Source organism: Mauremys reevesii, linkage group 16 (assembly GCF_016161935.1).
Source record: "Mauremys reevesii isolate NIE-2019 linkage group 16, ASM1616193v1, whole genome shotgun sequence".
In the NCBI taxonomy this organism is placed as follows: domain Eukaryota; kingdom Metazoa; phylum Chordata; order Testudines; family Geoemydidae; genus Mauremys; species Mauremys reevesii.
In genome coordinates this window covers 43,567,679-43,594,883 of record NC_052638.1, presented here as the reverse complement: position 1 = coordinate 43,594,883, position 27,205 = coordinate 43,567,679, and the positions used below count along the sequence as shown (strand labels likewise).

Below are 27,205 nucleotides of genomic sequence, written 5' to 3'. Positions count from 1 at the left end.
GAAAATCCAGCCCACATCGTGTGTGTGGGAGCCCCACTGCACTCCTCCCACCTCCTGGGCAGTGAGGGGCAGGGAAGGTTCCCACTGGCTCCATTCCCTGGCAAGGCACAAGACAAAGCTCTTCTGTGTACTCAAGCCCTTCCCGAGGAGCAAATCCTGGCCTCTCCTCGGTGCTTGCAGGGCTTTACGGCAGAAGCAAGGGGGGGCATTTCCAATCCAATTTGACTGGTGCTGTTTTTAAACCTATAAATGTACCCAGAGCATGCGGGGAAGGGCAGGTTTTCAGAACCAGCAGGAAGCTGATGTGCTTCTTTGCCATGCACCCGCCACACCAAGGAGATGGCACATGCACAAGCCCCCTGGGCAGGGAACTAAACAGGGTCCTCCAGACTGTGCTGCTGTCAGCTTTTCCTTCCGCCCACCGCCATGGGCCTGTTTCCCCACTCAGAGCTGCACTTTGTCCCCTTTGGGGTCAGAGTCTGGAAATTACACACTGGGACCTGGCTGTAGCCTGAAGTCCCAGGCAATTTCTGAGAGTGGAAAACCATTGCCATAAAGAGAAAGGGGAGCGCTGGAAATTCTAATGGTCTCCTGCTACTGTCACCGAAGAGTAATGACTTGGACTCTGGGCGGCACAGACAAATAATGCTGTGTGACTGCACCCTCAGTCTGCGCAGCCTGCCTTCCCCCAGGTTTCATTCCCACCCTCTGCAGCAACAAGTGACTCAGGGTGGGGAGGGGGAGCTGGAGTCAAATTCTTTGTTAGGGAAAATGTGCAAGCCCCTCTGTTTCCATTTGGATGGCATTTCATTCTGTCCAGTTCAATGTTTGCTGATCAGTTCTGCCATCTGGAAAAGCTTTGATTAAACCTCCTAATTTTCAGCTAAGCTTTTCCTTTCTGCAGGGCAAGCCCTTGATCTGAGAACATAGGAAAGTGGTCAAAAGGAGAAGGGAGGTGCAGGGCCTGGGAGACAGAGGAATTAACTAGAGAAGTCACTGTGCCGTTGTCTGGCAGCTGCCCTGCCAAATATTTACCCCCCTCAGAGTTCTGACTCATCAAAAGATTACTGAGCCTACTCCAGTGCCTGCCCACCTGTCTGTCACCAGGCTGCGGGCCAGGCCCAGAGGCCACAGGTACCCAACATTTGTTTTGCAGGCCCTGCCCTGAATCAGCTCCTTGGCACCAGAGTGCAGCTAGAGCTGGCAAAGCAGGAGCTTCTATCTCCTTACAGGCAAGGAGAGATTGTAAGACCCTGGAATGCAGTGTGTGTTACACCTAGTCTGTAAGAATCACAACAGCAGATTCCACCACCGTCCTTCTAAGCTCATGAATGTGCTGAACAGCAGCAATGACTTACTCCAGATTTATATCACGTAACCACGAGCAGAACCTCTCTTCTAGAGTGACAGTGACACCAGCCCCAGCCCATTGATGGCATCAGTGTAGCTTCCTTAACTCTGTAAGCTCACAGCTACGCCCTGCATTGTGAGGGCTCTAGAGTGAAGCTCCTCTAGCCGCTCTGTAGTGCGGCTCAGCTCTCCACTCACTCACACACCTGGAAAAACGTGGGAATGCTGATCAGCAGTCACGCCCGCTGTAAAGTCAATGGGTTTTCCTCCCACTAGAAATGGGCTAAAGATGGACAACCTACAAACATGCACTCAGTTATTAAAGGCTTCACATTAGACCAAAGAAGCCAAGGTCCCCTTGCACCACACAAACTGCTGATAAATCAAATGTGAGCTGGTGCTGAAGCCAGAAGGGTGCAATGCCCAGTGGCTGAAGAGGGCTGAGGCAATCCAGCGCTGTGGTGAAGTGGTGTGCAGGTGATCTGGTAGCTGGGATGTCAATGGGTACTAGAGGCAGTCCGAGGTAACAATCGGATTTCTCGCAGGGTGTAGCAATGTGCACTCACACCTGCGGCGCCTCCTGCTGGTTGTTGGGAATTAGCTCTTCCAGCATCCGGAGCGCCCTCTACAGGCCGGTGATCTGCTACCACTTGGCCCCCCGTGTCCCTCCCAGACCCGGTGCCCTGTTATCTGGGGCGCTGCCCCCTGGCAGTAACCCCTCAGTCTTAGGGTCTCCCCTCCCCATCACTGACTCATTTATTTCAGTACTGATGCCTTCACGAGAAACAGCCAGCTAGTGTGCTTATTCCACACAACGCCAACCATCCCACCTCCAAACCATCTCCAAATCTTTCTAGACATCCAAAACCCAACAGACTCCTACCCTGCTCCCCCTGGATAAATCTGTATAATGAATATATATTCAATATAAAATCGATGGCAAACTGAAAACATGATGAGAACAGAATGAAATAAATATAAAAATAGGCACTACAAGGTGCACAACAACTGCTTAGTTAGGACAGTTTAACAAAGCCAGTCACCATGAATAATATAGCATATAGCTTTGAATATCTGCAGGAAGAAGAGAGAGGATCAGCTCCAGACACTGGGCCCAGGCCATCCGGCACCAAGAAGGAATAGAAGAGGCATTCAGTCTGCCCACAAAGATAGGGCCTCTATCAGATCACTCCAAACATGGACTGGTCTATAAACTACTAATTGTCAGCCTAGGTGGGGCCTGGTACCTTCGGCTCATTAGTGGACATTTAGTGGCTAACATTCACATCAGGAGTTCCATGGAAGTGCCAGAGCACACATGGCACATACTTCGTAAGCTTTCTTTTCCTGGAGGGGTGGGACACCCTAAAATCAACATAGTCTAAGTGGCTTGAGCTTAGTGCTGGGAGCTGTGAACTCCTGAGTTCTAGTTCCATGCCACTGACCCTGACACTTCAAACATGTAGCCATGTTCCACAAAATTATTAGCTCCTTTGTACAAATGAAGAAATGGAGGCTCAGAGAGGATGAGTGACTTGCTCAAGGTCATAAAACAATTCAGAACCAAAACCAGTGACTGAGTCCCCAGCCCAAGCCTAATCCATTACCCTGCATGGTCTCCTATGAAAGTCCCTTCACCTGTCTCTCCCTGTTGTGCCTGTCTAGTAACACTGCTGGGTTGGGCGACTGGTGGGAAACAGGTCATGGGCGTGCTGGTCCAGGGAAGGGGGAAGATGGGCAGTGCAAGTGGCACCTTGTTTGCAATGATCCAGGGGCAGGAGGGGAGGACAATGGCTGCCACAGAGACATACAAACCATTTTGGCAAATTTCTGAAGTTCCTCTCACTGGCAAATTTAAGCTTTTTGTGATAATATTAGAAACTCAAGGTTAGAGAGCACCAACAGACGTCTGCAATCCGTGTCACTTGAGGCCCAATACCATACATTAGCTCTAACTTAACTGCCTAAAGCCCAAGGTGACAGAAACTTCACGAAAAACAGAGAGAATAAAAAACCCAAAACTGCATTTCCCTCTGATGCAAAGGTGCATTTGTCTTCCCAATCCCAGAACCCTTTGTGGTGTTGTTTCCTGCTGGTGTTTTTTGGGGGCAGGGGCTCTGGGCCTGATTCTCCATGCCTTTTGCAGGTGTGTATTCCTGTGCAGAATGGGTGTAAAATACCCCTCTTTTTGTGTAGTCCTTCTGATCAGGTAGTAAAGAGGAGAGACTCAAGCCCAGAGCTAGTCTTTGTTCTGTGAGGTGCTGTGCAGCTCTGTGATTACACCTGAGTAATAACTAATAATGACCTGACTTAATAAATATACTGTTATGACATGCTCGAATGCACACATGCACATCCCTCCGCACCACGACATGCAATCTTAAGGCTCTGAACTCACACTCTGGCCTTTGAGGTCTGTCATTATCAGCTAGAATGGAGCCAAGTCTTTTGAGAAAGGCACTTGATGGAGCTGAAGATTTGCATGACGAGTGGGCATTCTGATGTGGTCTGCTACTGGGGAGTTGCTGGGGCTGTTGGGGAGGGGATGCTTGGTTAGCAAGTAGCTGATGTGTTCGGCTAATGCAGCGGGACACCCAGGGTTTTCAGACACACACCTCTTTTTGTATCACTAAATAAGGATGGGCTGAGCAGTACTGGAACAGTCTAACTTGGTGAGGAGCATGGGGAAATTCCCTCTTGCTGCAGGGAAACCAGAACGATCAGCATCATTCTCATTGTCTTCTTGGCCACTGCCAAAAGGATCACTACAGAGTGTGCCCAGGCTACTAAGCCAGCAGCCTCCAGCGCCTAGCTGGGGCACTAGGCTATGTAGCATGTATATATTCTAGGGTCTGGTCTACTCTAGTCCGTTATTTTGGAATTAGCCGAGTTAATTTGAAAAAAAACCCAATTCCATCCACATGACCAAACTGGTTTTTCGATTTAAAGGGCTCTTTACGCCGATTTCTTTACTCCACCTCGGCAAGTGGAGTAGTGCTTAAATCGAGATCGCAATCCCGGGTTAAAGGTACTGTGGATGCAATTCGACATTATTGGCCTTTGGGAGCTATCCCAGAATGCTCCCTTGTGACTGCTCTGGACAACACTCTCAACTCTGATGTACTAGCCAGGTGGGCAGGAAAAGCCCCGGGAACTTTTGAATTTCATTTCCTGTTTGGTCACCATCAGCACAGGTGACCACCAGCACAGCCCACCATCACAGGCAGCCATGCAGAGTCCACCGTCACAAGAGACCACACAGTTCCAGATTCGCAGACAACCTCCAGCATGGTCCGAACAGGAGGTACTGGATCTCATCACATGTTGGGGAGACGAATCTGTTATGGCAGAACTACATTCCAAAAAAAGGAACACAAATTCCTACGCTAAAGTCTCCAGGGCCATGACGGAAAGAGGCTACTCCAGGGACACAGAGCAGTGTCGTACAAAAATCAAGGCGCTCAGGCAAGCGTACCAAAAAGCCAGGGAGGCAAACAGGCGATCTGGGTCACAGCCTCATGCCTGCCGCTTCTACTGCGAGCTGCATGCAATTATGGGGGGTGATGCCACCACTACACCACCACTGACCGTGGACACCTGCAAGGGGGAGTTGCATGGAACAAGGAGAATGAGTTATTGGAGGACGAAGAGGAGGACGACAGTGCACAGGAAGCAAGTGGGGAATCCGTTTTCCCCCCAGCCAGGAACTATTGTTAACGCTGGATCCAATAGTCTCCCCCCACTGCCAAGGCGGGCTCCTGGACCATGACCCTGGAGAAGGAACTTCTGGTGAGTGAGAGCCTGGGCTGTTCGCGTTTAGTTTAAGGGCTCATCCCTGCTCAGAGCCTCATTGGAGCCATGCAGTGGGTGCGTGGGGTGGGGGGTGTTGTGTGAGGCGATCATCCCAGAGAACCCACAGGCCCTCCTGTTATATGGCAAACCCACCAGGCATTGCTTACTATGGGAAAGGGGGCCCGGCAGTTTGAAAGCATTGAAATTAATGCAGAAGAAGCAGAACCCCGCGTGCCCCTAGGCTGCCTACAAGCTGAATTCTGTTGCCCGGCTGTGTGTGACGGCTTACTCACACCAAAGTGGCAGGCACTTCAGTATAAGAAGCAAAATGCTAACTTCTACAGAAAGAACATGTGCTGTGTACTATGAATTGCCTGTTTCACTGAGAAAGTGTGTCCCCTTTGTTCTCTGAAATGTATCTTAAAATACTACCCTCCATTTTTCTCCTCCCGCAGGTGCAAATGTTTCAATGCAGCCCCTATCTACTCTGTCCCAGAGGCAGGTCCAGATTAGAAGGCGGAAAAAACGAACTCGGGACGACATGTTTGCCGAGCTCATGCAGTCCGTCTGCACTGATAGGGCCCAGCTGAATGCGTGCAGGCAAACAATTGCGGAGTCCTATAAAGCATGACAGGAACACGAAGAGATGATGGACGCGCATGATGAGAGCAGGCAGGATGCTATGGTCAAGCTCATGGGGGAACAAACTGACATGCTCCGCTGTATGGTGGATCTAATGCGGGAAAGGCAGCAAGACCACAGACTGCCGCTGCAGCCCCTGTATAACCGCCCTCCCTCCTCCCCAAGTTCCAGAGCCTCCTCACCCAGACGCCCAAGAACACAAGGGGGGAGGCTACAGGGACCCACACACTCAACCCCAGAGGATCGCCCAAAGCAGCAGAAAGCTGGCATATGCGAATGTTTGAATTGGTTTCTGGACTTGTCCTTCCCTCCTCCTCCACCCCCCTAACCCAATTACCTCCCCCCCATCTACCTTCTGATTTCTCTGTGTGTCGTGCAACAAATAATAAAGAACGTTTTTTAAACAACTGTGACTTTATTTCCTTTCAGATACATAGGGGGTGGGTAACTTCAAGAGAAACAAACACAACTGTCACACCATACCCTGGCCAGTCATGAAACTGGCTTTCAAAGCTTCTCTGATGCGCTGTGCGCCCTGCTGAGCTCTTCTAATCGCCCTGTTGTCTGGCTGTGTGAAATTGGCCGCCAGGCGAGTTGCCTCAACCTCCCATCCCGCCATAAACGTCTCCCCCTTACTCTCACAGACATTGTGGAGCACACAACAAGCAGCAATTACAATTGGAATATTGGTTGTGCTGAGATCTGAGTCAGTAAACTGTGCCAGCGCCCTTTCAAACGTCCAAAAGCACATTCTACCACCATTCTGCACTTGCTCAGCCTATAGTTGAACTGCTCCTTACTACTGTCCAGGGTGCCTGTGTACGGCTTCATGGGCCATGGCATTAGGGGTAGGCTGGGTCCCCGAGGATAACTATAGGCATTTCAACATCCCCAACAGTAATTTTCTGGTCTGGGAAGTAAGTCCCTTCCTGCAGCTGTTCAAACAGACCAGAGTTCTTGAAGATGTGAGCGTCATGCGCCTTTCCCGGCCATCCCACGCTGATGTTGGTGAAATGTCCCTTGTGATCCACCAGTGCTTGCAGCACCATGGAAAAATACCCCTTGCAGTTTACGTACTGGCCGGCCCGGTGTGCCGGGGCCAAGATAGGGATATGCGTTCCGTCTATTGCCCCGCTGCAGTTAGGGAACCCCAGCGCATTAAAGCCATCCACAACGGTCTGCACATTTCCCAGAGTCACTACCCTTGATAGCAGCTGGTCAATGATTGCGTTGGCTACTTGCAGCACAGCAGCCCCACTCCAAACTGATTCCCGACTGACCAGTAGCTGTCGGGCTTTGCAAGCTTCCTCAGGGCTATGGCCACCCGCTTCTCAACTGTGAGGGCTGCTCTCATTTTGGTGTCTCTGTGCTTCAGGGCAGGGGATAGCAAAGTTTCATGAAAGAGGCCCTACACACATGAAAGTTTCGCAGCCACTGAGAATCATCCCAGACCTGCAACACTATGCGGTCCCACCAGTCTGTGCTTATTTCCCAGGCCCAGAATCGGCGTTCCACGGCATGAACCTGCCCCAACGCCACCATGATCTCCCAATCGCCACATGCCGTGCTTCTAGGAACGTCTGTGTCCATGTCCTCATCAGTATGGTAATCGCACTGTTGTTACTTCCTCGCCCGCTTTTGCAGGTACTGCACACACTGCTGGATAAGGTGCAAAGTATTTACAATGGTCAAAACTGCAGCGGAGATCTGAGCGGGCTCCATGCTTGCCACGCTATGGCGCCTGCACATGTAATCTTGGAAAAAGAGTGTGAAACGTAGGAGAGCTGTTCGGTTCAAGATGGCCAACAAAAGGCGGGAAGTGGTTGCCTTCTGTAGTGTCTGCCGTAGCTTTCACGGAGGGAGGAGCGAGTGACAACACACACCCAGAAACACCCACGAGAATATTTTTGCCCCATAGTGCACTGGGAGCTCAACCCAGAATTCCAATGGGCAGCGAGGACTGAGGGAACTGTGGGATAGCTACCCACGGTGCACCGCTCCGACATTCGATGCCCGCTTCGGTACTGTGGACGCACTCCGCCGAATTCACATGCTTTAGTGGGGACACACAACACTGAATGTATAAAAAACGATTCCAAAAATTTGAATAGACTATTTCGAATTAATTTCATACTGTAGACATACCCTAGGAGGGGCTCAAGCTAGAAGAGATGAGGTGAGTTCTGAAGATGACAGACACTTTGATTTTCAAAAGTGATGATGCAAAGTTGCAGATCCTATAAATTTCATCTGGAATTATGGATGCTCGGCACCTCTGAAAATGAGAACCTAAGTTTCTAGAGAGGGAAGGCCCAAGCTGCAGAATGCTACAGCTCCTGATACTTTATTTGTATGGAGTTAAATTCAAGCCTGCTTCTACAGGGAAAAGACGAAAGCCCAGGTAAAAGAGGTGAGAAAGTGACAGGCCATAGCATGAAGGGAGTTGATTGGGGCCACACTGCAAATAAATGCATCCAAAAACAATGGAGGGCAGAGAAAGCTTTCACTTACCATCTGCCTGAGGGATTGCACTGTGGTCTCCAGCAGGTGATTCTCCTCCAGTTGATTGACTGCCTCCAAATCCTTCAGGGAAATTTCATGGTGAAGGTCTGTGATTATCTCCTGCAGCTCCCGAATTTTAGCTTCCTTCTCCAGAACCTAGGAAAGTGAAAAAGTGAAAGCATAGTGTTCCGGAATAGGTAATGGGGAGGCAAAGGAGCATTAGTAACAGGTCTGTGTTCTGCAATTCCACAGCCACAGAATTTGCCATGAAATTCCCTGCTGGCTGCAGCGTTGTGCTCCAGAATCTCTCATTTAAACAATGTTTCTAGTCCCACGGTTTTGTGGAGACTTTTAAAATGTACATCAAGTGTAAATCAATCCACAATTGAGTCCTGATGCTACAGATAACCCAAAACAGTGTCCTGAAAAGTGAGAGTTATCCCATTCGGCACAATGGGTTGTTAATTCTGTAACCTAAAGATACCTGTTTAAAAGTTAACAGTATTAGTTATTTCACTGCTGATCATTTTAGCAGATATATCCAGCTAATGTGTTAAGTCCACAGTGCAAAAATGCCATGGACAAGCTCAAGTTTCAAAAGGACCAAAATGCCCCTACCCAGCAGCCAAAACTTCCAGCATTCACCACTGACAATTTCCACAAATAGGCACTGCTCCCCTAAATTGGTAATTCACAATATAAAATGCTCATCCCTGTGGCACTAAATATGCACCAGCTAACAACAGGATAACAAAATAAACTGAAACCCCGGCCCCACCCCCTCCTTAGGAACCTGGGAAAAAATATAGGCTTGGCAGGTTAACAGATCCGGACTCTGGCAGCCAAGGGAGAAGCAAATTCCAAAGAGAAAGGGTCTCACACAGAGAACGCCCTGCTAACAGCTCCCCCCAGTTATAACAAGGGAGCTCCAGCCTGAAGCACGGCTGCCGATGGCAAATGTGACAGTAAATGTTCCTTTCAGTAACCAGGTCCCTAACCATTTAGAGCTTCACAGGTGAACACCAATACCTCAACATCTAGTCAGAAATGCATTGGCAGCCAGCCTGGAACCCGGAGCACTGGTGCAACATGGTCCTGGTCAGAAACTCCAGTTAATAAGTGGGCAGACACATTCTGCTCCAGCTTATTTTCTGGCTGGTCCATGTAGAGTGCATTGCAGCCCCTTAATCTGAGTGACAAAAGCAGACGTAACAGCAGCAAGGTCCTGCATAAAAGAATAAAGGCTACATTTTCTCTTCATGAATAGATGAGAAAGTGCTCTGGTTACAGGCTGGAGGAGATGAAGGATGTATAGGAGGATTTGCTTTGAATAACTCTCCATTGTCTATCCATGGTCATGCTGAAAGGTGACCTGTCAGGCTGGAGGGAGGTTACTAGTGTAGTTCCTCAAGGATTGTTTTTCATTTTCATTAATGACCTTGGCACAAAAAGTGGGAGTGTGCTAATAAAATCTGCAGATGGCACAAAGTTGGGAGGTATTGCCAATGCAGAGGAGGACAGGAATATCATACAAGAAGATTTGGATGACCTTGAAAGCTGAAATAATAGAAAATGAATGAAATTTAATAGTGCAAAATCATGTACTTAGGGACAAACAAGAAGAATTTTTGCTATAAACTGGGGATGTATCATTTGGGAGTGACAGAGGAGGAGAAACACATGGGTGTATTGGTCAATCACAGGATGCCTAGGAGCTGCTAATGTGATTGCGGTTGTGAAAAAGGCTAATGCAAGGAAGGTATTTCCGGTAGGGCTAGGGAAGTGTTATTACCAATATACAAGGCACTGGTGAGACCTCATCTGGAATACTGTGGGCATTTCTGGCCCCCCGTTTAAGAAAGATTAATTCAAACTGGAACAGGTGCAGAGAAGGGCAACTAGGATGATCAGTGGAATAGAGAACCTACCTTATGAGAAGAGACTTCAAGAGCTTGGCTTGGTTAACCTAACCAAAAGAAGGCTGAGGGGAGATGTGATTACTCTCTATAAATATACAAGAGGCATAAACACCAGGGAGGGACAGGAGTTATTGAAATTAAGGGCCAATGTTGGCACAAGAACAAAAGGATATAAACTAGCTATCAATAAATTTAAGCTAGAAATTAGACAAAATTTGACCTTAAAGTTTGAGTCTAGAGCAAAAACCAGAGTTATGGGCCTGGACAGGCAGCGTGACCTGGGCCAGGGTGGAGGAGGATTCAGCATTAAAGAGGTCTGACACCTCCGCGACCTCCTCAATCTGTAGGTTCAAGTTAGCAACCACCTGTTCCTTGAAGTCATTGGGGGGATTGCGCTTTTGGGAGGGACTCGCAACTGCTTCATCTGGGGACGATGACAACGACTGCACCACCTGTGGAGGAACAGGTTTCCCCTCTCTCTCCGGGGATGGCTCCTTTGGTGCTAGGGTTTGGTGTGCTGCCCAACATTGGATTCGGCATCACGTTCTGACTCTGGTGCTGCCGGGCCAGTTTGTCTGAGGTGGCCAGGGAGGGCTGGTGGGAACAGGGGACCAGCATTACTGGCATGCCCCACAGATTCCAATACAGCCATTGAGCAGGCCGGCCACTGTCCCGGCTGCCACGCTGTCGCTGCAGGTGCCATGCCAGTTTTGTGAGTCAGCGGTAAATCATGAAACTTCTTGGCGAGGCGCTGAACTCCCAGTTTGACTCAGACCATTGCCCTTCTGGCGACCAGGGCGGAGCTGTCGAGGCCTGAGTTTACTGACTGCCTCTCGTCAGCGACCGGCGAGGCGAGGGTGAGGAACGGCATCAGGGTGAAGCCTCTCACCCTCCGGCAGGGATCGACATCTGGGAGACTGTCTGGGCAAAGGCGACCTGAGCCGCAGTGATCTCTGATGGGAAGTTCGCCGGTATCAGTGGTACGGGGACTGGTGGCTTGACTCCGGTGTCCCATGTCTTGCAGGTGGAGAGTGCGTTGAAGACCTGGGCCTTCTAGTCAGAGACCTAGGATACGGTGCTGGGGTCCAAGGCTGCGGTGACAGTCTGGTTACTGAGGGTGTTCCGCTGCCTATGGGGTGGTCCCACGATCAGCTTGCCCTTAGATGTTGGGGTCTTAGCTGAGTCTGCCGCCTGGTGTGGCACCTGCGGTGCCGGTCGGCTTACTTGTTCTTGAGCCGCCGGAAACGCTTCAGGCAATGAGGGCTCTGGGAGACACTGGGGTCCCCTGCCACTCGCCAGAGGCGGCTCCCTGGCCAGGCTGGGGGGGTCTGACCTCAGCAGTACCCCCGTGAAGCCTCAGGGCAGGCACATGGCCTGACATTGGTCCTTTGCCCAAAGCCCCTTTCCCTTCTGGTGCTCTTCTTCTTTTGCCACTTCTTAGGCACCAGCAAGGGGCAATGGTGCTGGGCGGAGCCCCGTGCCAGCGGTGCACGCCACACCAAAGTGCTTGGTGTGGGGTCCAAGCAGGAGGGCTCAGATGCAGGGCAAAGCGCAGCCTCCATGACAATTTAAGGAAACCCCTTAGAGTGGAGTGGGAAGTTGAAGGTTTCACAGCCAAGCAAGGAGACAGGCAGGGTTTTGGTCACCCAGGAAGAAAAGGGAGATGGGAGGAAGCTGAAGCTTTTGGTTCAGGAGAGGGCAAACACCTCCTCAGTCTCTCCCTCTTTTGAGCAGGGGTAGTTGTAAAATGGACTTTAACATTTGCCAAAGCATAAGGGGTTTGTATTGCTTATTCTCAAGCCCAGCAAAGTACGGCAGCTTCCAGGCATCCCATCCTAATAGTCACCTACAGCACACTGGACATTCTCGCCAGCGGATGCTGCCACACTGTGGCAAGCAGAAGGGCAATGAGCTGCTCCTTCTGTCAGAAACTCCTTCCTCATCACTCAGAGGGAGGAGAGGGGGCCGGGCTTCATGCTGCCATACAGTCTCCAGTGAAAGCACAACTGTTCCAGATGCAGGGTGAAGTGTGTGTGTGTGAGGTTTGCACAAGTGACCATACCTGGGGACTCAGAACAGTCCTCTGTGTAGCTATGGTACAGTTGAGGACACTGCACACCTACTGAATGGCTGCTCGTTGTGTGCAGGTCTACCTGCACGACTTTTCAGACTGCACTGTTGACCCCAAGGCTACTGAATGGCAGAAGTGTGTGATGTCCACCTAAGCTCTTTTAACACTCCCACCCCTTTGATTCATATATGTTTATTGCCCTGTTTTATATTTTGAACTTTTTTCCATCTTTATTTTCACACTTGTGCATTCATTAATAATGGTATATTCAACAATGGTACAGAAAGCACATTAGAGCTTGAAGTTTCTATTAAAGGCATCAGCAACAAAAGAGTTAATGCTGAAATCCTATAATCACATTAGGTTTCAGAGTCAACTATTCATTTCATTGAATGGGGCAGTTTACACTTATGAGAGCTATTGTTTCAGATAATATTTTATTGGTTCAAATGGTAAAGATTCTCTTTGCAGTCATAAGCTCCACTTAAGCTTTTGATTCTGGAGCACAATTATTTGTCATTTGCACACCTATATATTAACTACAAAACTTCACACTCATAACATCACAGGTCTTTGTGCTTAGAAATTGCATCTTCCTACACCCCTCTGTCTTTTCAAAAACATTTTATACACTAATATATACTATAATTACATATACACTATATGTAAATATATACATATACACTTTATGTATGTATTACACATGCACTACTATTTGTTGGGCCATCGCGGGATGGTTTACCATTCCTACTGGAATGCTGTGTCCATTCCAAAATCAGCCTCACAGATGATCCCTGTGGCCCCGATCTCCACTCCATTACCCCAGTTTCACACTAGCGTAACTCCACTAAGGTCAGAGTTATGCTTGTGTATCAGAGTGAAAAGTCAGTCTGTAACAGGGTTCCACAACCCACCCCTCTTCCTGGCTCATTTGCCCTCCCTAATGAGGCTCTGAGAGGCCTCAGGGTTGTGCGACACTCACGTCTTTATTTACTTAACGTTGTCCCACCACCCGTGTCCATCTGTGTACGAGCATTACAGGTTTGGTTACCTCCCTTACAGGCAGAGTCAGCCTTCAGCTAGGAGGCCTCCAGCTCCCTCCCTGACCTCTCCCTGGCTGCCCCCTGCCTTCTGGCTCCCTCCCAACCTTTATAGCCTTTGGCTTGTCAGGCCAGCAGGTGTTGCCAATCCTCAGGCCGGCATCAGGCCTTTTCCATCCGCTCCAATCTGCTTCCCTTGATTGGAGCTGACCAGGCAGGGGCTAATTAGGTGCTTTGGCACCAGCACCCTGCTACAAGGTCCCTGTCTATGCTTCATGAAACTATGCACAAATCATCCAAGAGCATACTACTATAGTGCTGCAGCAAGCAACAGATGTGCTTTATGGGGATAAGAAGTTCATTCTGCCTCTTCAGCCAAACATAAAAAGATTCTTCTGCTGTAATATTGCAACCCTTTCATCCAATTTTAGACACTTTTCATTGCAAACTTCAACTGGTCTCCAGAAACCGCTGTCTGGCTTCTCCAGCAGATACTACTGCTTTTTCACCTTTTAGACTCAGCCAGCATTAGAAGTTTGGAAACAACTGACCAGCAGCAAATTGCTGCAAATCAGAAAGTAATACACAACCCAGTTTTCTCATCAGGAGAATAAGGGGAGCTTGACACATCAAACTACAGCCTCAAATTCAGTCTTAGTCAAGCTCATGGACGAAAAGGGGATCCAAATTTTTGCTGTTTTTTCATATGTTTACATATGGCCCAAGAGAATGAGGTTGTACTGTATAGAATAGCCAGGCAGCCATGCTCCTGTATGCTCCACTGACTCACTGTATGACCTTAGGCAAGTCAGTCTAATATCCTTGGGCCTCAGGCATCCAACTTAAAAACTGGGTAACAAGCAGGAACTCCACTGAACCTCAACGGAAATTGTTGCTGCATCTGTCTTGAGGTTTCCTGGGGAAATAAATTCCCCCATCTCCTCTCTCCAAGGAAGCATTTCACTTAGGAGAGAAGCTGAAAGAACGCAGGCCTTGACACACATGGCAATACCATCCTCACAATTTATAGAAAGTCCATAAAGAAGGATTGATTATGTTCACTGGAAACAGGGAAACTGATAGAATATGGCTTTTGTTGTTTTTTCCATGAGTGAAGTCAGATGCCAGGGCTTGCTGTAGGGTCATCTGGAGCAGTGGTTTTCAAACTTTTTTTCTGTTGAAGACTTTTTTGACCCACTTGAAGAAAACTGTTGATGCCCACAAGCCAACAGAGTTGGGGATGAGGGGTTTGGGGTGTGGGAGGGGCTCAGGGCTGGGGCAGAGGGTTGGGGTACGGAGGTGAGGGCTGTGGGGTGGGATCGGGAATGAGGGGTTCAAGGTGTGGGAGGGAGCTCTGGGCTGGGGCAGGGATGCAGGAGGGGGTCAGGGCTCTGGGGATGAGAGGTCTGGGGTGCAGGAAAGGGCTCCGGGTTTGTGGGGGTGAGGGCTTACCTCGGGTGGCTCCCAGTCAGCGGTGCAGCGGGGATGCTAAGGCAGGCTTCCTGTCTGTCCTGGCACCATGGACCGCACTGTGCCCCAGAAGCAGTCAGCAGGAGGTCCGACTCCTAGGCGGAGGTGTGCAAGCGGCACTGCACAGTTCTCACCTGCAGGCCCCACCCCCCCAGGAGTGTGGAGCCGGTGCTTGGGGTGGGGGCACCACGCGGAGCCTCTGGCCCCCCACCTAGGAGCCGGACCTGCTGCTGGCCGCTTCCGGCTTTCATAAGAGCAGGTACCTTTCCCAACTTGCTCTGCAAACACAGTTTAAGCTCCCCCGCTTCCTGGGCTTTGGATGTAATGGTAACAAAAATTCACCCAAGCTTTCTCCACAGACCCCAGGTCCTATCTTCTCAGAAGACCACTCCCGTTCTCTGATATACAGGTAAAGCAGTGCCTCATCCACCTCAGTTAATCACCAGGACCCATTGAAACCTTTTCCACCAAGAAAACACAGCTAATAGGGTGGGAGCGTTGCAGGCACACACTGCCAGCCTGTTATACCTGGATTTGAAACCCGACCTTTTCCAAGAAGAAAGATTCATTATCTGGAGTAGGGCTTGGTGCTGAGATGACATGACCAAAAATCACACAATTGAGTTATGGGATCTGTACACTTTAAGAATCAACCTCAAGAGCAGCAGAAGCTTCAGTGAAGTACAGTAGAGCAAACAGATAACCCAGTTTCACTGGGGGTGAAGAAACGTCCTGCCGAAGTCAAAACCAAAGCTTGAACTGAGTGTCTAGGACTAGTGAGGCCAGCACAATGGATGTGGCAGGCACACCTCACTGCACCTGAGAGCATGATTGCACTTCAGTTCCCAAGGCTGTCAGTCTCAGAACAGTAGCTGTGACCGTGCAGGCCTCAGATCTGGCACACCATGGCCTGCCCTTCTGAGCCACTGCCCCGGGAAGGGCTCTATGCGGCTGGGCACTACTGAGCCACTCAGTCTGTCATTGGCTTGAAAGCACTAGTGATGATGGCGAGGATGCTCCACCAGAACCTCACCAGTCGTCACTGAGGGCTAGAGGGCAGATCAGAAAATATCACACAAATAAAATAAGATAGGAGGAAAACCTTAACCTCACTCTGCAAAATGTAATAGCTTTGTCAAACTAAAAGCCACAGCTAACCTCTGCTGCTGCACACCTCCCAGCTCTGGAAACTGTTCAAGCAGAGAGACATTTTTTCTGTCAGCTACAAACTCTGCATGCAGGAGAGACACTCCGGCATAATATCTGCACAACAGCACCTCCATGCAAACACTATCCCAGTAATGGGAAATTTTAATGATGTAAAGCAGCAAGGTCACACGATGTGTCCAGGCAGCTCTTGCAAAGGCACAGTCTCTGCAGATATTACAGAGGAGAGCTCAGAATTGCTCTTGGTTCATTAGGCTTTGCCTGAGGGTTTTTCTCCCACTATTAACTATAAACAAGGTTCAGGTTCTTGTTACTCAGTTTCGTGCACACAATGCAAAAAGGTGAAGGGCAAGGTTTACCAAGAGCCGTCTGTAAATATGCTAAGACAATTCACTTGTGTTTTTAGAATCCTTTAGACACTCTGTACAATAAGTAATCAAACAGAAAAACTGAAAAAAGTCTGATAAATATTGCAACACTTTTTCAGCATAAGAACCTTGTATCTACACTGGTACAATGACTGCAGTAAATCTACATACAGCCTACCATGGTACAATTCCCTTCCCCCTCGACACTGACTACATTTCCCTACAGCCTACCTCCTTCTCCCAGCTTTATGACCCCAATGAGATGAGCTCTCACTGTTTTCATCCTCGTTACATTTTGATATTTCAAAGCATGGCCCGCTTCTCACTCCCATCTCCCCGCTCCACATTACTAATGAATTGGAAAGCAGACATCATTAGTTTTTGGAGACCATTTCTTTTAAAATTTACAGAACCCTTCATCTGAATCCCTAGAGCCAGTCTGCTGTTCTCATCTTAGAATCTTATTAGCATCATATCTTCTGTATCCTGCCATGCAAACTGCATTGCTATGCACTTTCTAGCACTTGACCCTTTTGCGGACGGAATTAATTTCCTCTTTGAAGATACAGCAGCATGCTGTTGTGCTTGTTAAAGAAAGAAAGCTCAAGCGAGAAGACAGGGAAGCAAGCAAAGAATATTCTCAGTTAAATATAAGCCACCGTCAGATTTTGTATAGGAAAACAGAGGACAGAAAGAGCGGTCAGGAGAAATAACAGAGTGATGACTCTATTACCGGAAGCATGTTCCAAAAGAGCATGCAAATAATCCGATTGACAAACATACTGGGAATTTTCATTTTAATGGTCTAACTCTCCACAACCCTCACCTGGTTTCTATGTGCAAAGTGCTACGAGACTTTTGGTTGCACAATTAATGTGAAGGTTGAAAAGAACCAGGGTTTGCTTTCTGCTCAGGGCAATAAAAAGCTATACTTAGTATAGCTGTAGAAGAACACAAAGAAAATAGCCCTCACTGAAAAGAAAACCTTCTCTTACCATTGAATTATACTTAGGAACCCAAAACACTTTAAGGTAATTAGAATTACCCCCTTGAAATGTAAAATATTTCTATAGGTGGAATAAAACATTTCTTGATCAGTCAGAGAGGTCTCTAGTCCTATGTTTACACCATTTTGGTTCCCTAATGCAGTTTTAATAGTAGACAAACAACAGTGACCCTCCTCTGGGGAATTCCTTAGAAGGTAGGCTTTTCTCCCCTCCATAGGCTGGGCAGGAAGAAATTAAAGTTCAAACGGTATGATTACACAGCCTGAGAGCATAGGACAGCAGAGCAAGAGTTAAAGTTTCTGGCTCAGCAAGGCCTGTGACAGAGGCCAACAGGGGCACTAGATGGCTCAGGTGACTGGAAATGAGATATTACAGCTTTTTACCTCCAGGTCTCCAGTTCAAACGGGCAATGACTGAAAGCTGCTACCCTCTGAAGGCCGTTCAATGGCCTATGTGAAATGAGTAGGGAGGGGTCTCAGTCCAGCTGGACTCTCAACCCCACCAGCAGCACTGACTGGTATGCTTGCTGAGGGCATGTCTACACAGCCTGCAGCAGGGAGCCTCCCAGCCTGGGCTGACAGACATGGGCTAATGCGGCTCGCGCTAGCGCTCTAAAAACAGCCATTCACATAGCACACTTGGAAATTGCAAGTCCGGCTCAGAAGCCTCCTCCCTCCCTAGGCATCAGAGCCCAAGCTGCAGCTTCAAAGTGCTGCCTACAAGGCTGTTTTTAGAGTCCTAGCACAAGTCCCGCTAACCCAAGCCTGCTGAGGTTGGCTGCTGCGGTTGTGTAGACATGCCCTAAGGCACCGAGGACGTAATGAGCCATGGAAATGCACAATGCTGCCACACTGAATATCCCACTTCCACATCAGGTTGAGACAACCCGGCGGGGCAGCGTGAGGAAGCTTGCATCATCTTGGGGGAGGAACAGAGGACTACATCTCCTATGCTGTCACGCGGGAGCCTCGCTGGTATCACAGGTTTTAAAAAGAAAAGAAAAGGAAACTAGACGGGAGTCAATACCCAGGAAGATATTTTCTATGGGTTACTCATTCAGAACATCCAAGGTTCGAACACACAACATCTGCTTGAGCCAACAAAATTCAACCCAGAAATTGAGGCAGGTATTCTCATCAGGTTGGGCTCTACATATGCCGCAGTTCTCTCACTCAAGAGGCATATGCTGGTGCCTGTATTTAGGCATTTCTACCAGGCTGCACTGGAGCATGGAATTAGTTGATAAGCCATCAGAGAGAGAGGGAGGCTAGCTCCTCTTTCAGAAACTATACTCGGATACACCACATATGATGTCCCTTTCCCTCAGATTTTTCATTGTCCTCTGGAACTTCATTCTCCTTGAAAGAGGAAATTTCATGGATACAAATTTCCCAGCAAGTAGCGTGACTGTATCCTGGAAATAGCTGGTGACAGGTTTATTTCCCATCCTCTACCATAGATTCCAGAAGTGCATGTGAGAAGAAAGGCTCCATTGCACTGTCGCCTCCTGTTTTCTACTATCAATCGTGAGAAAACTTGGGAAATACTTTCCCGGGGGCAAGCAGGAAGACAGGTGGTGTTCAGCACGGGCAGCATGAGTGCCAGAACACAGACTGGCAGAGAGCTTATGAATAGCACAATGAATGATCTGTAGCAAGAGCCATTGGCAACAGCTAGCCATTAGTCTGGAGCTTAGTAATGCACTCCTCAAGTACATTACTCACCAATCCATCAGGCCACATGCTACGGAACTGAGAGATCCCAGCACTTTTAAATCTGTAACGCAATGGCTGCCAGCCTGCACTACATGCCCTAGGTTACAAGGGCATGGAGGAAGACAATTCATTTTGTGTCATAGCCAGTATTTCTTCTTCTCCTTCTTCTGTGTGTACTTAAGAAATGGGCCTGTTATTATCTTCAGATTAATAGCCGAGAGAAAGCTCTGGTGTCTCTATTAACATTAACTATTGAGAAAGGCTTTCAAAGAATGCCTGACCAGTACAATTTTCATTAGCTGGAGTGAGAATGAAAACATTCATGAGAACAGATGTAATTCCTTCATTTAAAAAATATGACATACAACAGAGTTATTTTAAAAGAACACTAAGGTTGCAAAGTCAAGCACACAAAAAGTTTGCAAATGCCAGCATTAAGATTGCCCATGTGACCTTAATTTGGCCCCCGGTGCATATTCATTATGATACAGTCTTTAATTACATGATCATATGCTGTTTTTCCACAGGACCCCTGTCTCTGAGTGTAGAGGATCGATACTGCTCAAAGAATGGGTAACTATTCATTATTTCTTTTCATTCTCATCATTCAATGTGTGGCTCCAGCCTTATTTATTACACACCATTCAAACCCATCACGGAATACATAGTTATTAATTTCCTCATGTGATTTTCTGTGGTGCCGTGATGGGACATGCTCACCTCTCAAGGGCGCCCCCCCCCATTGGCTGTTGCCCCTTCTGGGGTAACACAGGCCAACAAATGGTTGGCGCTCTCTCTGACTGTAGGTCTGTTTAAATTCTAGCCCTTTTCTTGCACTTTTAGTGCTGAGTCTTATCACCTTCGTGGGGCGTAGGTCACTTCCCCAGTGGCAGGTGGTGGTGGTGGGGGGATTCGGGCCCACCCACTACTCTGGGTCCCAAACTAGGGACCCTGCAAATAGCAGCCATAGGCTGCTTTAATAGCTGCTGCTACTGAATTGCCTGGGCTTAGGGTGACCAGATGTCCCAATTTTATAGGGACAGTCCCAATATTCGGGGCTGTCTTATATAGTCACCTATTACCCCCCATCCTGTCCCTATTTTTCACAGGTGCTATCTGGTCACCCTACCTGGGCTGCTTCCCACTCTGTCCCATCACCTACTTGGCAACTCTGTCTGTTCCCTGTTTGAGCAGGGTCTTCTCCCAGGCCTCCTTGCCTGAAGAGTTGCTCCATCCCTGTCCTGATTTCTCAGGGTCTTCTCCCAGGCCTCTTTGCCTAGAAAGCTTGTAACAGTCTCTGCCCCCTTTTTAATTTCTCAAGTCTCTGCACCTGGAGAGCTTCCCAGTCCTGTTCCTGCTTGAGCAGGATTTCTCTCCAGTCTCTTTATCTGTGGAATTTCACAGCCTTCCACTCCTTCCTCATCCTTCTGGTCCCAGCCAGCAACTGACCTGCTCAGGCCCTGCAGCTCTTTTTAACTGAATCTGCTGCGCTCTGATTGGCTGCTTCCCTGCAGCCTTTCTAGGCAGGACTGGAGGACCTACTATCACTGCTCCTTTTCTGGGGCAAGGTATGGTAGGCCCATGAGCCCTCCAGCAGGGGGCCCTCAAAGGCCCCAGTACGCCTAGGGTTATAACCCAGCTGGTATTTGACTAGCCTGGTCAGTTTTTTTATGGATTTACTAGTTGCCAGAAAAATAATTTAATCTTCTGAGTTTTTTCACGTGGGTCTAAAGATTTGCATTATCATCACAATACACAGGGATAGCGAATGGTAAAAGTTTCTGTGTCCAGCTAAAGATGCTGTAGTGTTCCGACTTCCCAGTTTAAGTGATGACAGATCAAAACTGCTGAAAATACAGCAGCTGCCTGCCCATCATCGTGTGTGCATGTGTGAGAGAGGGTTTGAGGCATGTGAGAGTGAGGAGTTGTGTGAGGCATATTAAATAATCAAAGATCAGGGGGATGGTGCGAGTGATCCTACTACACTCCTGAAAAAAAAAAAGGCTCGTGTCAGAAACTGCACATTCAATGGCAACTGGCTAAACAAAACAGACTACAAAGCCTGGCTGGCAAAACATGCTGATAATACAAACGTCCGTTTATCATCAATCTTATCTATATGTGTTCTCTCTCTAGAGACTATAAGTGGCTGTTGAAAGGGGGGAGTTGCAGAGTTACCTTGTGGTTGGGGTTGTGGTGGGCTTACCTTGTCGGGAGGGGGGAGTGCTGTTTTTTTTGCATTTCAAAGGTGATAACGCTAAGTACGTCCCATCACAAGTGCTTATTGCTATAATATCTGAGTGGTTCACAAACATCAATCAATTTATATTCACAACACCCCTGGGAGGGAAAAGGGGTATAATTATTCCCATTTTACAGATGAGGAATAGAGGCAGAGAGAAATTAAGACCAAAATTGTCATAAGCTTCCACTAATTTTAGGTGTTCAATTTGAGACATCTAGTGCCTAATATTTCACTTTATAGCACTTTTTATATGTTCAAAGCACGGTGCCCATTGACTTTGGTTGCAATTGTGAGTGCTCAATACTTCTGCAAATCAGACTTCAGGTGTTTCAAGTTGGGCAGTCTAGAAAATGAGGAACACACAATTAATGGGCAACTGTGAAAAATGTGATTTAAGTGACTTGCCCAAAATAATACAGGTACTATGTGGCAGAGGCTGACATTCAGCTGCCTGAACCATGAGACCCTCTTGCAGTCCCTTCCCTCATTCACTTCACACCTTCCAACTTCTGCAACAAACAAGGCAGCATTCTACAGAAATCAGCATCATTAACTGCACTGTCCTGATTCTTTCCCAGAGCACTGTCTATCCTGTGCACTGATTGGAGCAGGTATCCTGTGGAAAAAATAGTACATGATGGTGTAATTAAAGACTATTGTGATTCATACACACAACGGGGACAAAGTAAAGTTGCACAAACATCCTAGTTTAAAAAAAGCAAATTAAAACCCAGAAATTCCATCACATGAAAACATATTGGCCCCATAAGGGTCATCAACAAGACTGGAAAATGGAGGTTACTTGTACCTGGAGTTCTTCTTTGAATGCCCTCTGCATATTCCCACCTTTAGGATGCACCAGCCTGGTGCAGCTAGGACAGTGGAACCTTCTAGAGCAGTGCCTTTTAGAGGCATCTCACCCCTTCCCTCCTGTGCCCAGTGCTTGTGCCAGTCAGGGGGCGTGGCCACAGAAGGAGCATTGGCACAGTTGCCAAAGAGGGGGAGGGATAGCTCAGTGGTTTGAGCATTGGCCTGCTAAACCCAGGGTTGTGAGTTCAATCCTTGAGGAGGCCACTTAGGGATCTGGGGCAAAAATTGGTCCTGCTAGTGAAGGCAGGGGGCTGGACTCAATGACCTTTCAAGGTCCCTTCCAGTTCTAGGAGATTGGTATATCTCCAATTATTATTATTACTAATTCACCTCAGTTCCTTCAAAATGCTAATAGGAAATACTGAGTAATGTTACAATTAGGATTCTGCAGAAGCACGGAAGGCAGGCGGGGAGCGTGAATGTGCAGAGTGTGTCTCAAAGAACTCCAGTTACAAGCAAGTAACCTTCATTTCTTCGAGTGCCCTCTGCATCCTCCCTTCCTTGGAACATTTGGTGAGCAGTACCTCAATACGGAAGCGAGACAAAGAGGCCTTGCAAATGTCAATAATGGAAATGTGCTTGAAAACTGTTGGAGATGAAGTCATTCCCTGATACTCTGAGCTCTAACGGGACCTGGAGGGGAAAGCAAAGCTGCCCTATAGCACTGCTCTATACAAAGTCTGACCCATCTAGATAATGATTGTGCTGAAATGGTCCTACCCTTTGAATAGCTGGTATAAGAGATAAACAACTTAGGAGAAGATCTAAAGTCCTGAGTTCTATCCTGGTAACATGACTGTATTCTTTTTGCATTTAAAGAATGTAATCTAGCATCTCCCTTACTTATATGAGGTTTGGAAAAAATAGAGGTAAATTTATATACTGATTTACATGGAAATCGTAAACAATTTTTGGAATTTTTGGCCTAAGGACCACCTTCTCATGATGGAAAATAGAATAGGGGGGAATCTGCCATTAGTGCATACAGATCACTAATTCATATACCGGAAATGATTGCTCCCTATTTCACCTTTCCTTAAAACCAGCTTTTATAATAGCAATTTCATAATAGCTCAAAAGCCTCATTTGAGTCGGTGCTGAATTCAAATTCCAAGAGGACAAGGTCTCTGGTGAATGGATAAAGGTTCAGCAGACCCTTCAAAAATCTCTCCACTAGGTCATGTGAGAAAATGGGTTTGTCCCTAATACGTATATGTATGTTGAAATAGCCACTAAGTGTACTCTAACAGGTGATAGCGATAGACCCCCCGTTTCTAAATGTAACAGATATTCTAAGACAGGGGTTGGCAACCTTTCAGAAGTGCTGTGCCGAGTTTTCATTTATTCACTCTAATTTAAGGTTTCACGTGCTGGTAATACATTTTAACGTTTTTAGAAGGTGTCTCTCTATACACTATAAACTATTGTTGTATGTAAAGTAAACAAGCTTTTTAAAATGTTTACGAAGCTTCATTTAAAATAAAATTAAAATGCAGATCTTATCAGTTTAGTGCAGTGGTTCATAACCTGGGGTGCACGCACCCCCTGGGGCAGAGCCGGTGCAAGGATATTTTGCGCCCTAGGTGAAACTTCTACCTTGCCCCCCCCCCCCCCGCCCCTTGCACATCGGTTCATTGAGGGGCAAATCCCAACAAGCCTTTATAGACCCCAGGGGCCAGCCTGCCCAGGGGCCAGCCATGCGCAGAACCTGAGTGCGGTGAGGGGGAAAGCCGGGGGGGCACGCCTGCCACCAGTCTGGGGTCCCGGCCGCCGGCCCCGCTCAGCCTCCTGCCGGCCTGGGGTTCCGTTCACTCAGCCGGCAGCGGCTGAGTGGGGCCGGCGGCTGGGACCCCGGCTGGCAGCCACGTGCCAGGCAAAATCGGCTCGCGTGCCAAAGGTGGCACGCATGCCGTAGGTTGCCGACCCCTGTTCTAAGACCATCTGAATGGGGGCTGAAACTGGATCTACATTTCCATTTTCTGCCCATATCATGAATCTTTTCCATTTGAAGTCATATCACTTTCTAGCAGAGCATTTCCTAGCATTAATAAAATTCACTGAACCTCAGTGGAGCATGAGCGCTCTATTCCCATCCAAGTCCTTTCACCCAAGCTGTTAGAGGTAACAATTTGGGTCTGGATGGAGCACTTTTCCCTGTGGCTGTGAAAATAGGTCCATCAATAATGGCAGAGTCCTGTAATTGCCATGGGATAAGTGGAGTAGGTCGGCATACCATTGTGTCTCAGCCGCACTAGAGTGATTACAGTCATCCTGGCAGAATCATGCTTTACTTTCTTTAGAACTTTGGGAATTAAAGGGAATGGGGGAAATGCATACATGAGAGCCATTCCCCAAGTGGGGGAGAAATGTGTCTGTCAAAGATTGACTGTCCACTCCTGCTTCTAAGCAGAAAAGAGGGCATTTTGCATTGAGTGTGGTGGCAAACAGGTCTGCTGTCAAGAATCACCAATGTTTGAAGATATCCCGAATGAATGAATTCTTTGGGGGCCATCTGTTCATTTGTGACAATTCTCTGCTGAGGCAATCTGCTAACTTGTTGTGTTCTTCTACAATATGTAAGGCAATCAGGTAAATGTTGTACTGTATGCACCAATCCCACAGCTCTATTGCTTTGTTGAATAGGTGGGTCAAATAAGTCCTTCCTTGTTTGTTCACATAATAAACTGCAGCCATGTTGTTCATGGCAACCTGGATAACTGTATTGCGTATCTGCAGGAGAAACATTTTGTGGGCCAAATGGATTGCCCGTAGCTCCAATACATTTATGTGTAACTGGGATTCTTTGAGGCTCCAAAGACCCTTTACTACCTGAGTGTAAAGATGTGCCTACCTTGGATGCATCCATGGTTACTATTAACTTTGGCTGAGATGGGTTGAATACTTCCTTGGGCACATTCTGCAGATGTAACTACTGTGTTAGAGAATGAAGAGTTTCAGGCGGTACTGTAATCCTCTTCAGCATGCTGGCCATACTGGGATAGAAATTCTTCAGGACTCAATGCTGAAGAGGCCTCATTCTGAGTCTGGCATAGGTGTTACAGATGTCATCGATGCCATTAGTCCCAGTGGCTTCAGAAAAAGCCCTGCCGTATGAACTGGGTGTCATCAGTGAAGGTATGGAATCTGCTATTTTCAAACCCCTCACCTCCAGCAGAAAGGCCCTTCCTTTGACAGAGTCGAAGGGCTCCCCTATGAAGGGAATGAGAAGTGGTTTTTTTTGTTTGTTTATGATGAGACCCAGGGTTCCAAATAGAGAATAAGTGTTCTGAATGGTTGCCTAATTCTTCTTTGGATTGGTCCTTCAGCAACTAATCATCTAAATACAGGAATACAGAATAACCTTGCTTTCTTAGATGTGCCACTACTGGAGCTAAACATTTGTAAATACTCTGGGCGAAGTGGAGAGACTGAAAGGTAGGACTCTGCATTGAAAGTGGTATAAATGAAGGACAAAGCACAAGTACTTTTGGTGGGATGGTCTAATGGGAATGTGGAAATATGCCTCTGAGTTCAAGAGCAACAAACCAATCTAGAGCAGAATAATTAGATCCCAGGAAAGCATCCTGAATGGAAACTTCCTGATATATTTGTTTAGATCCCAGAGATCTAAAATCAGTCGGAGGTCTCCCTTCTCTTTGGCGATTAGAAAAGAATGGGAGTAGAATCTTTTGTTTCTGGCAGCCAAGGAAACTTATTTTATAGCAACCATGCTCAGAAGAGCTTGTACTTCTATCCATAATACTCTCCTGTGGGAGGGGTCCCTGAAGAGGGAGGGAGGGATTTGTACAGAGGGTGTGATCTGAATGGGACAGTAAAACTTTCTTTTACTATATCTAAAACCCATTAAGTCCAAGATGATAGTTGCTCAAGAATTGTAAAATTTGGACAGAGGGTTCCCAAATTGATTTACTAAAATTGGTTTGAAGGTCTCAACTACCAGGGTCAAACCTGAGGCTTGGCATGTGGTAAAGGCTTAGGGATGGCTGAGGGATTCTTTTGTCCTCATATGAGGTTTCAAGTGTTTCTTCCTGTCACGTATCTGAGAATGTTTGTTGCCGATAGTGCTGCTGATGGTACAGTTGCCTCTTCTGATAAGAAGTGGATGAAGAAGGTGGTATGCGCTGTCTGTGATATCTGAACACTGGCATACAAGTTCTTCTGTAAGGTGGCATGAGTCCTTGAGACCTAGCTGTAACAGAGTTTCCTTCAGCTTACCAATGTGTCATCAGTCTTAACACTAAATAAACCATCTCCGTCGAAGGGTAAATCTTCTATTTTGGCCCTGACCCGGTGGGAGAGAAGAGTAATGTAGCCAAGCATGTCTACATAGAGTTATTGCTGTTGCCAATGAACTAGAGACAGCATCAGATATGGCAAATGATGCCGTAAGGGCATGTGTCTAGCTATATTTTGGCCTTCATTAATAATGGATGATGTCAACTTCCTTTAGTCCTCTGATAGATGCTTGTGCAAAAAGCCATCTTCTCCCACAACTGAAACTGATACCTGGCCATCACCGCTTGGTAGTTAGCTATATGCATATTTAAAGATATATAAGAAAGTAAGAACATAAGAATGGCCATACTGCATCAGACCAATGGTCCATCTAGCACTGTCTTTCAACAGTGGCCAGTGCCAGATGCTTCAGAGGGAGAGAACAGAACAGAGCAATTATTGAGTGATCCATCCTCTGCCATCAGTCCCATCTTCTAGCAGTCAGAGGTTTAGGGACACCCAGAGCATGGGGCTTCATCTTATCTTGTATCACCTGATCATCTTAGCTAACACATTCTCTCACAAATGAGGGCAATGTACCTTTTGCAGATCAGAACAGCCCTACTGGGTCAGATCAAAGTTCCATCTAGCCCAGTATCCAGTCTGCTGATGGTGGCCAGTGCCAGGTGCCCCAGAAGGAATGAACAGAACAGGTAATCATCAAGTGATCCATCCTCTGTCACCCATTGTCAGCTTCTGGCAATAACAGGCTAGGGACACCATTCCTGCCCATCCTGACTAATAGACACTG

General features: G+C 47.5%; 1 protein-coding gene across 6 annotated transcripts in view; it reads right to left on the bottom strand.

The window, feature by feature from the left end:
* LOC120384228 (mitotic spindle assembly checkpoint protein MAD1-like) overlaps positions 1–27,205 on the bottom strand; it is a 268,654-nt gene that overhangs the window by 66,073 nt on the left and 175,376 nt on the right. For all 6 annotated transcript variants that reach the window (XM_039502618.1, XM_039502612.1, XM_039502613.1 and 3 more), the window contains exon 6: positions 8,296–8,442. In XM_039502618.1, the coding sequence (XP_039358552.1) occupies positions 8,296–8,442 (147 nt within the window). The remainder of the gene's footprint in view (positions 1–8,295; positions 8,443–27,205) is intronic.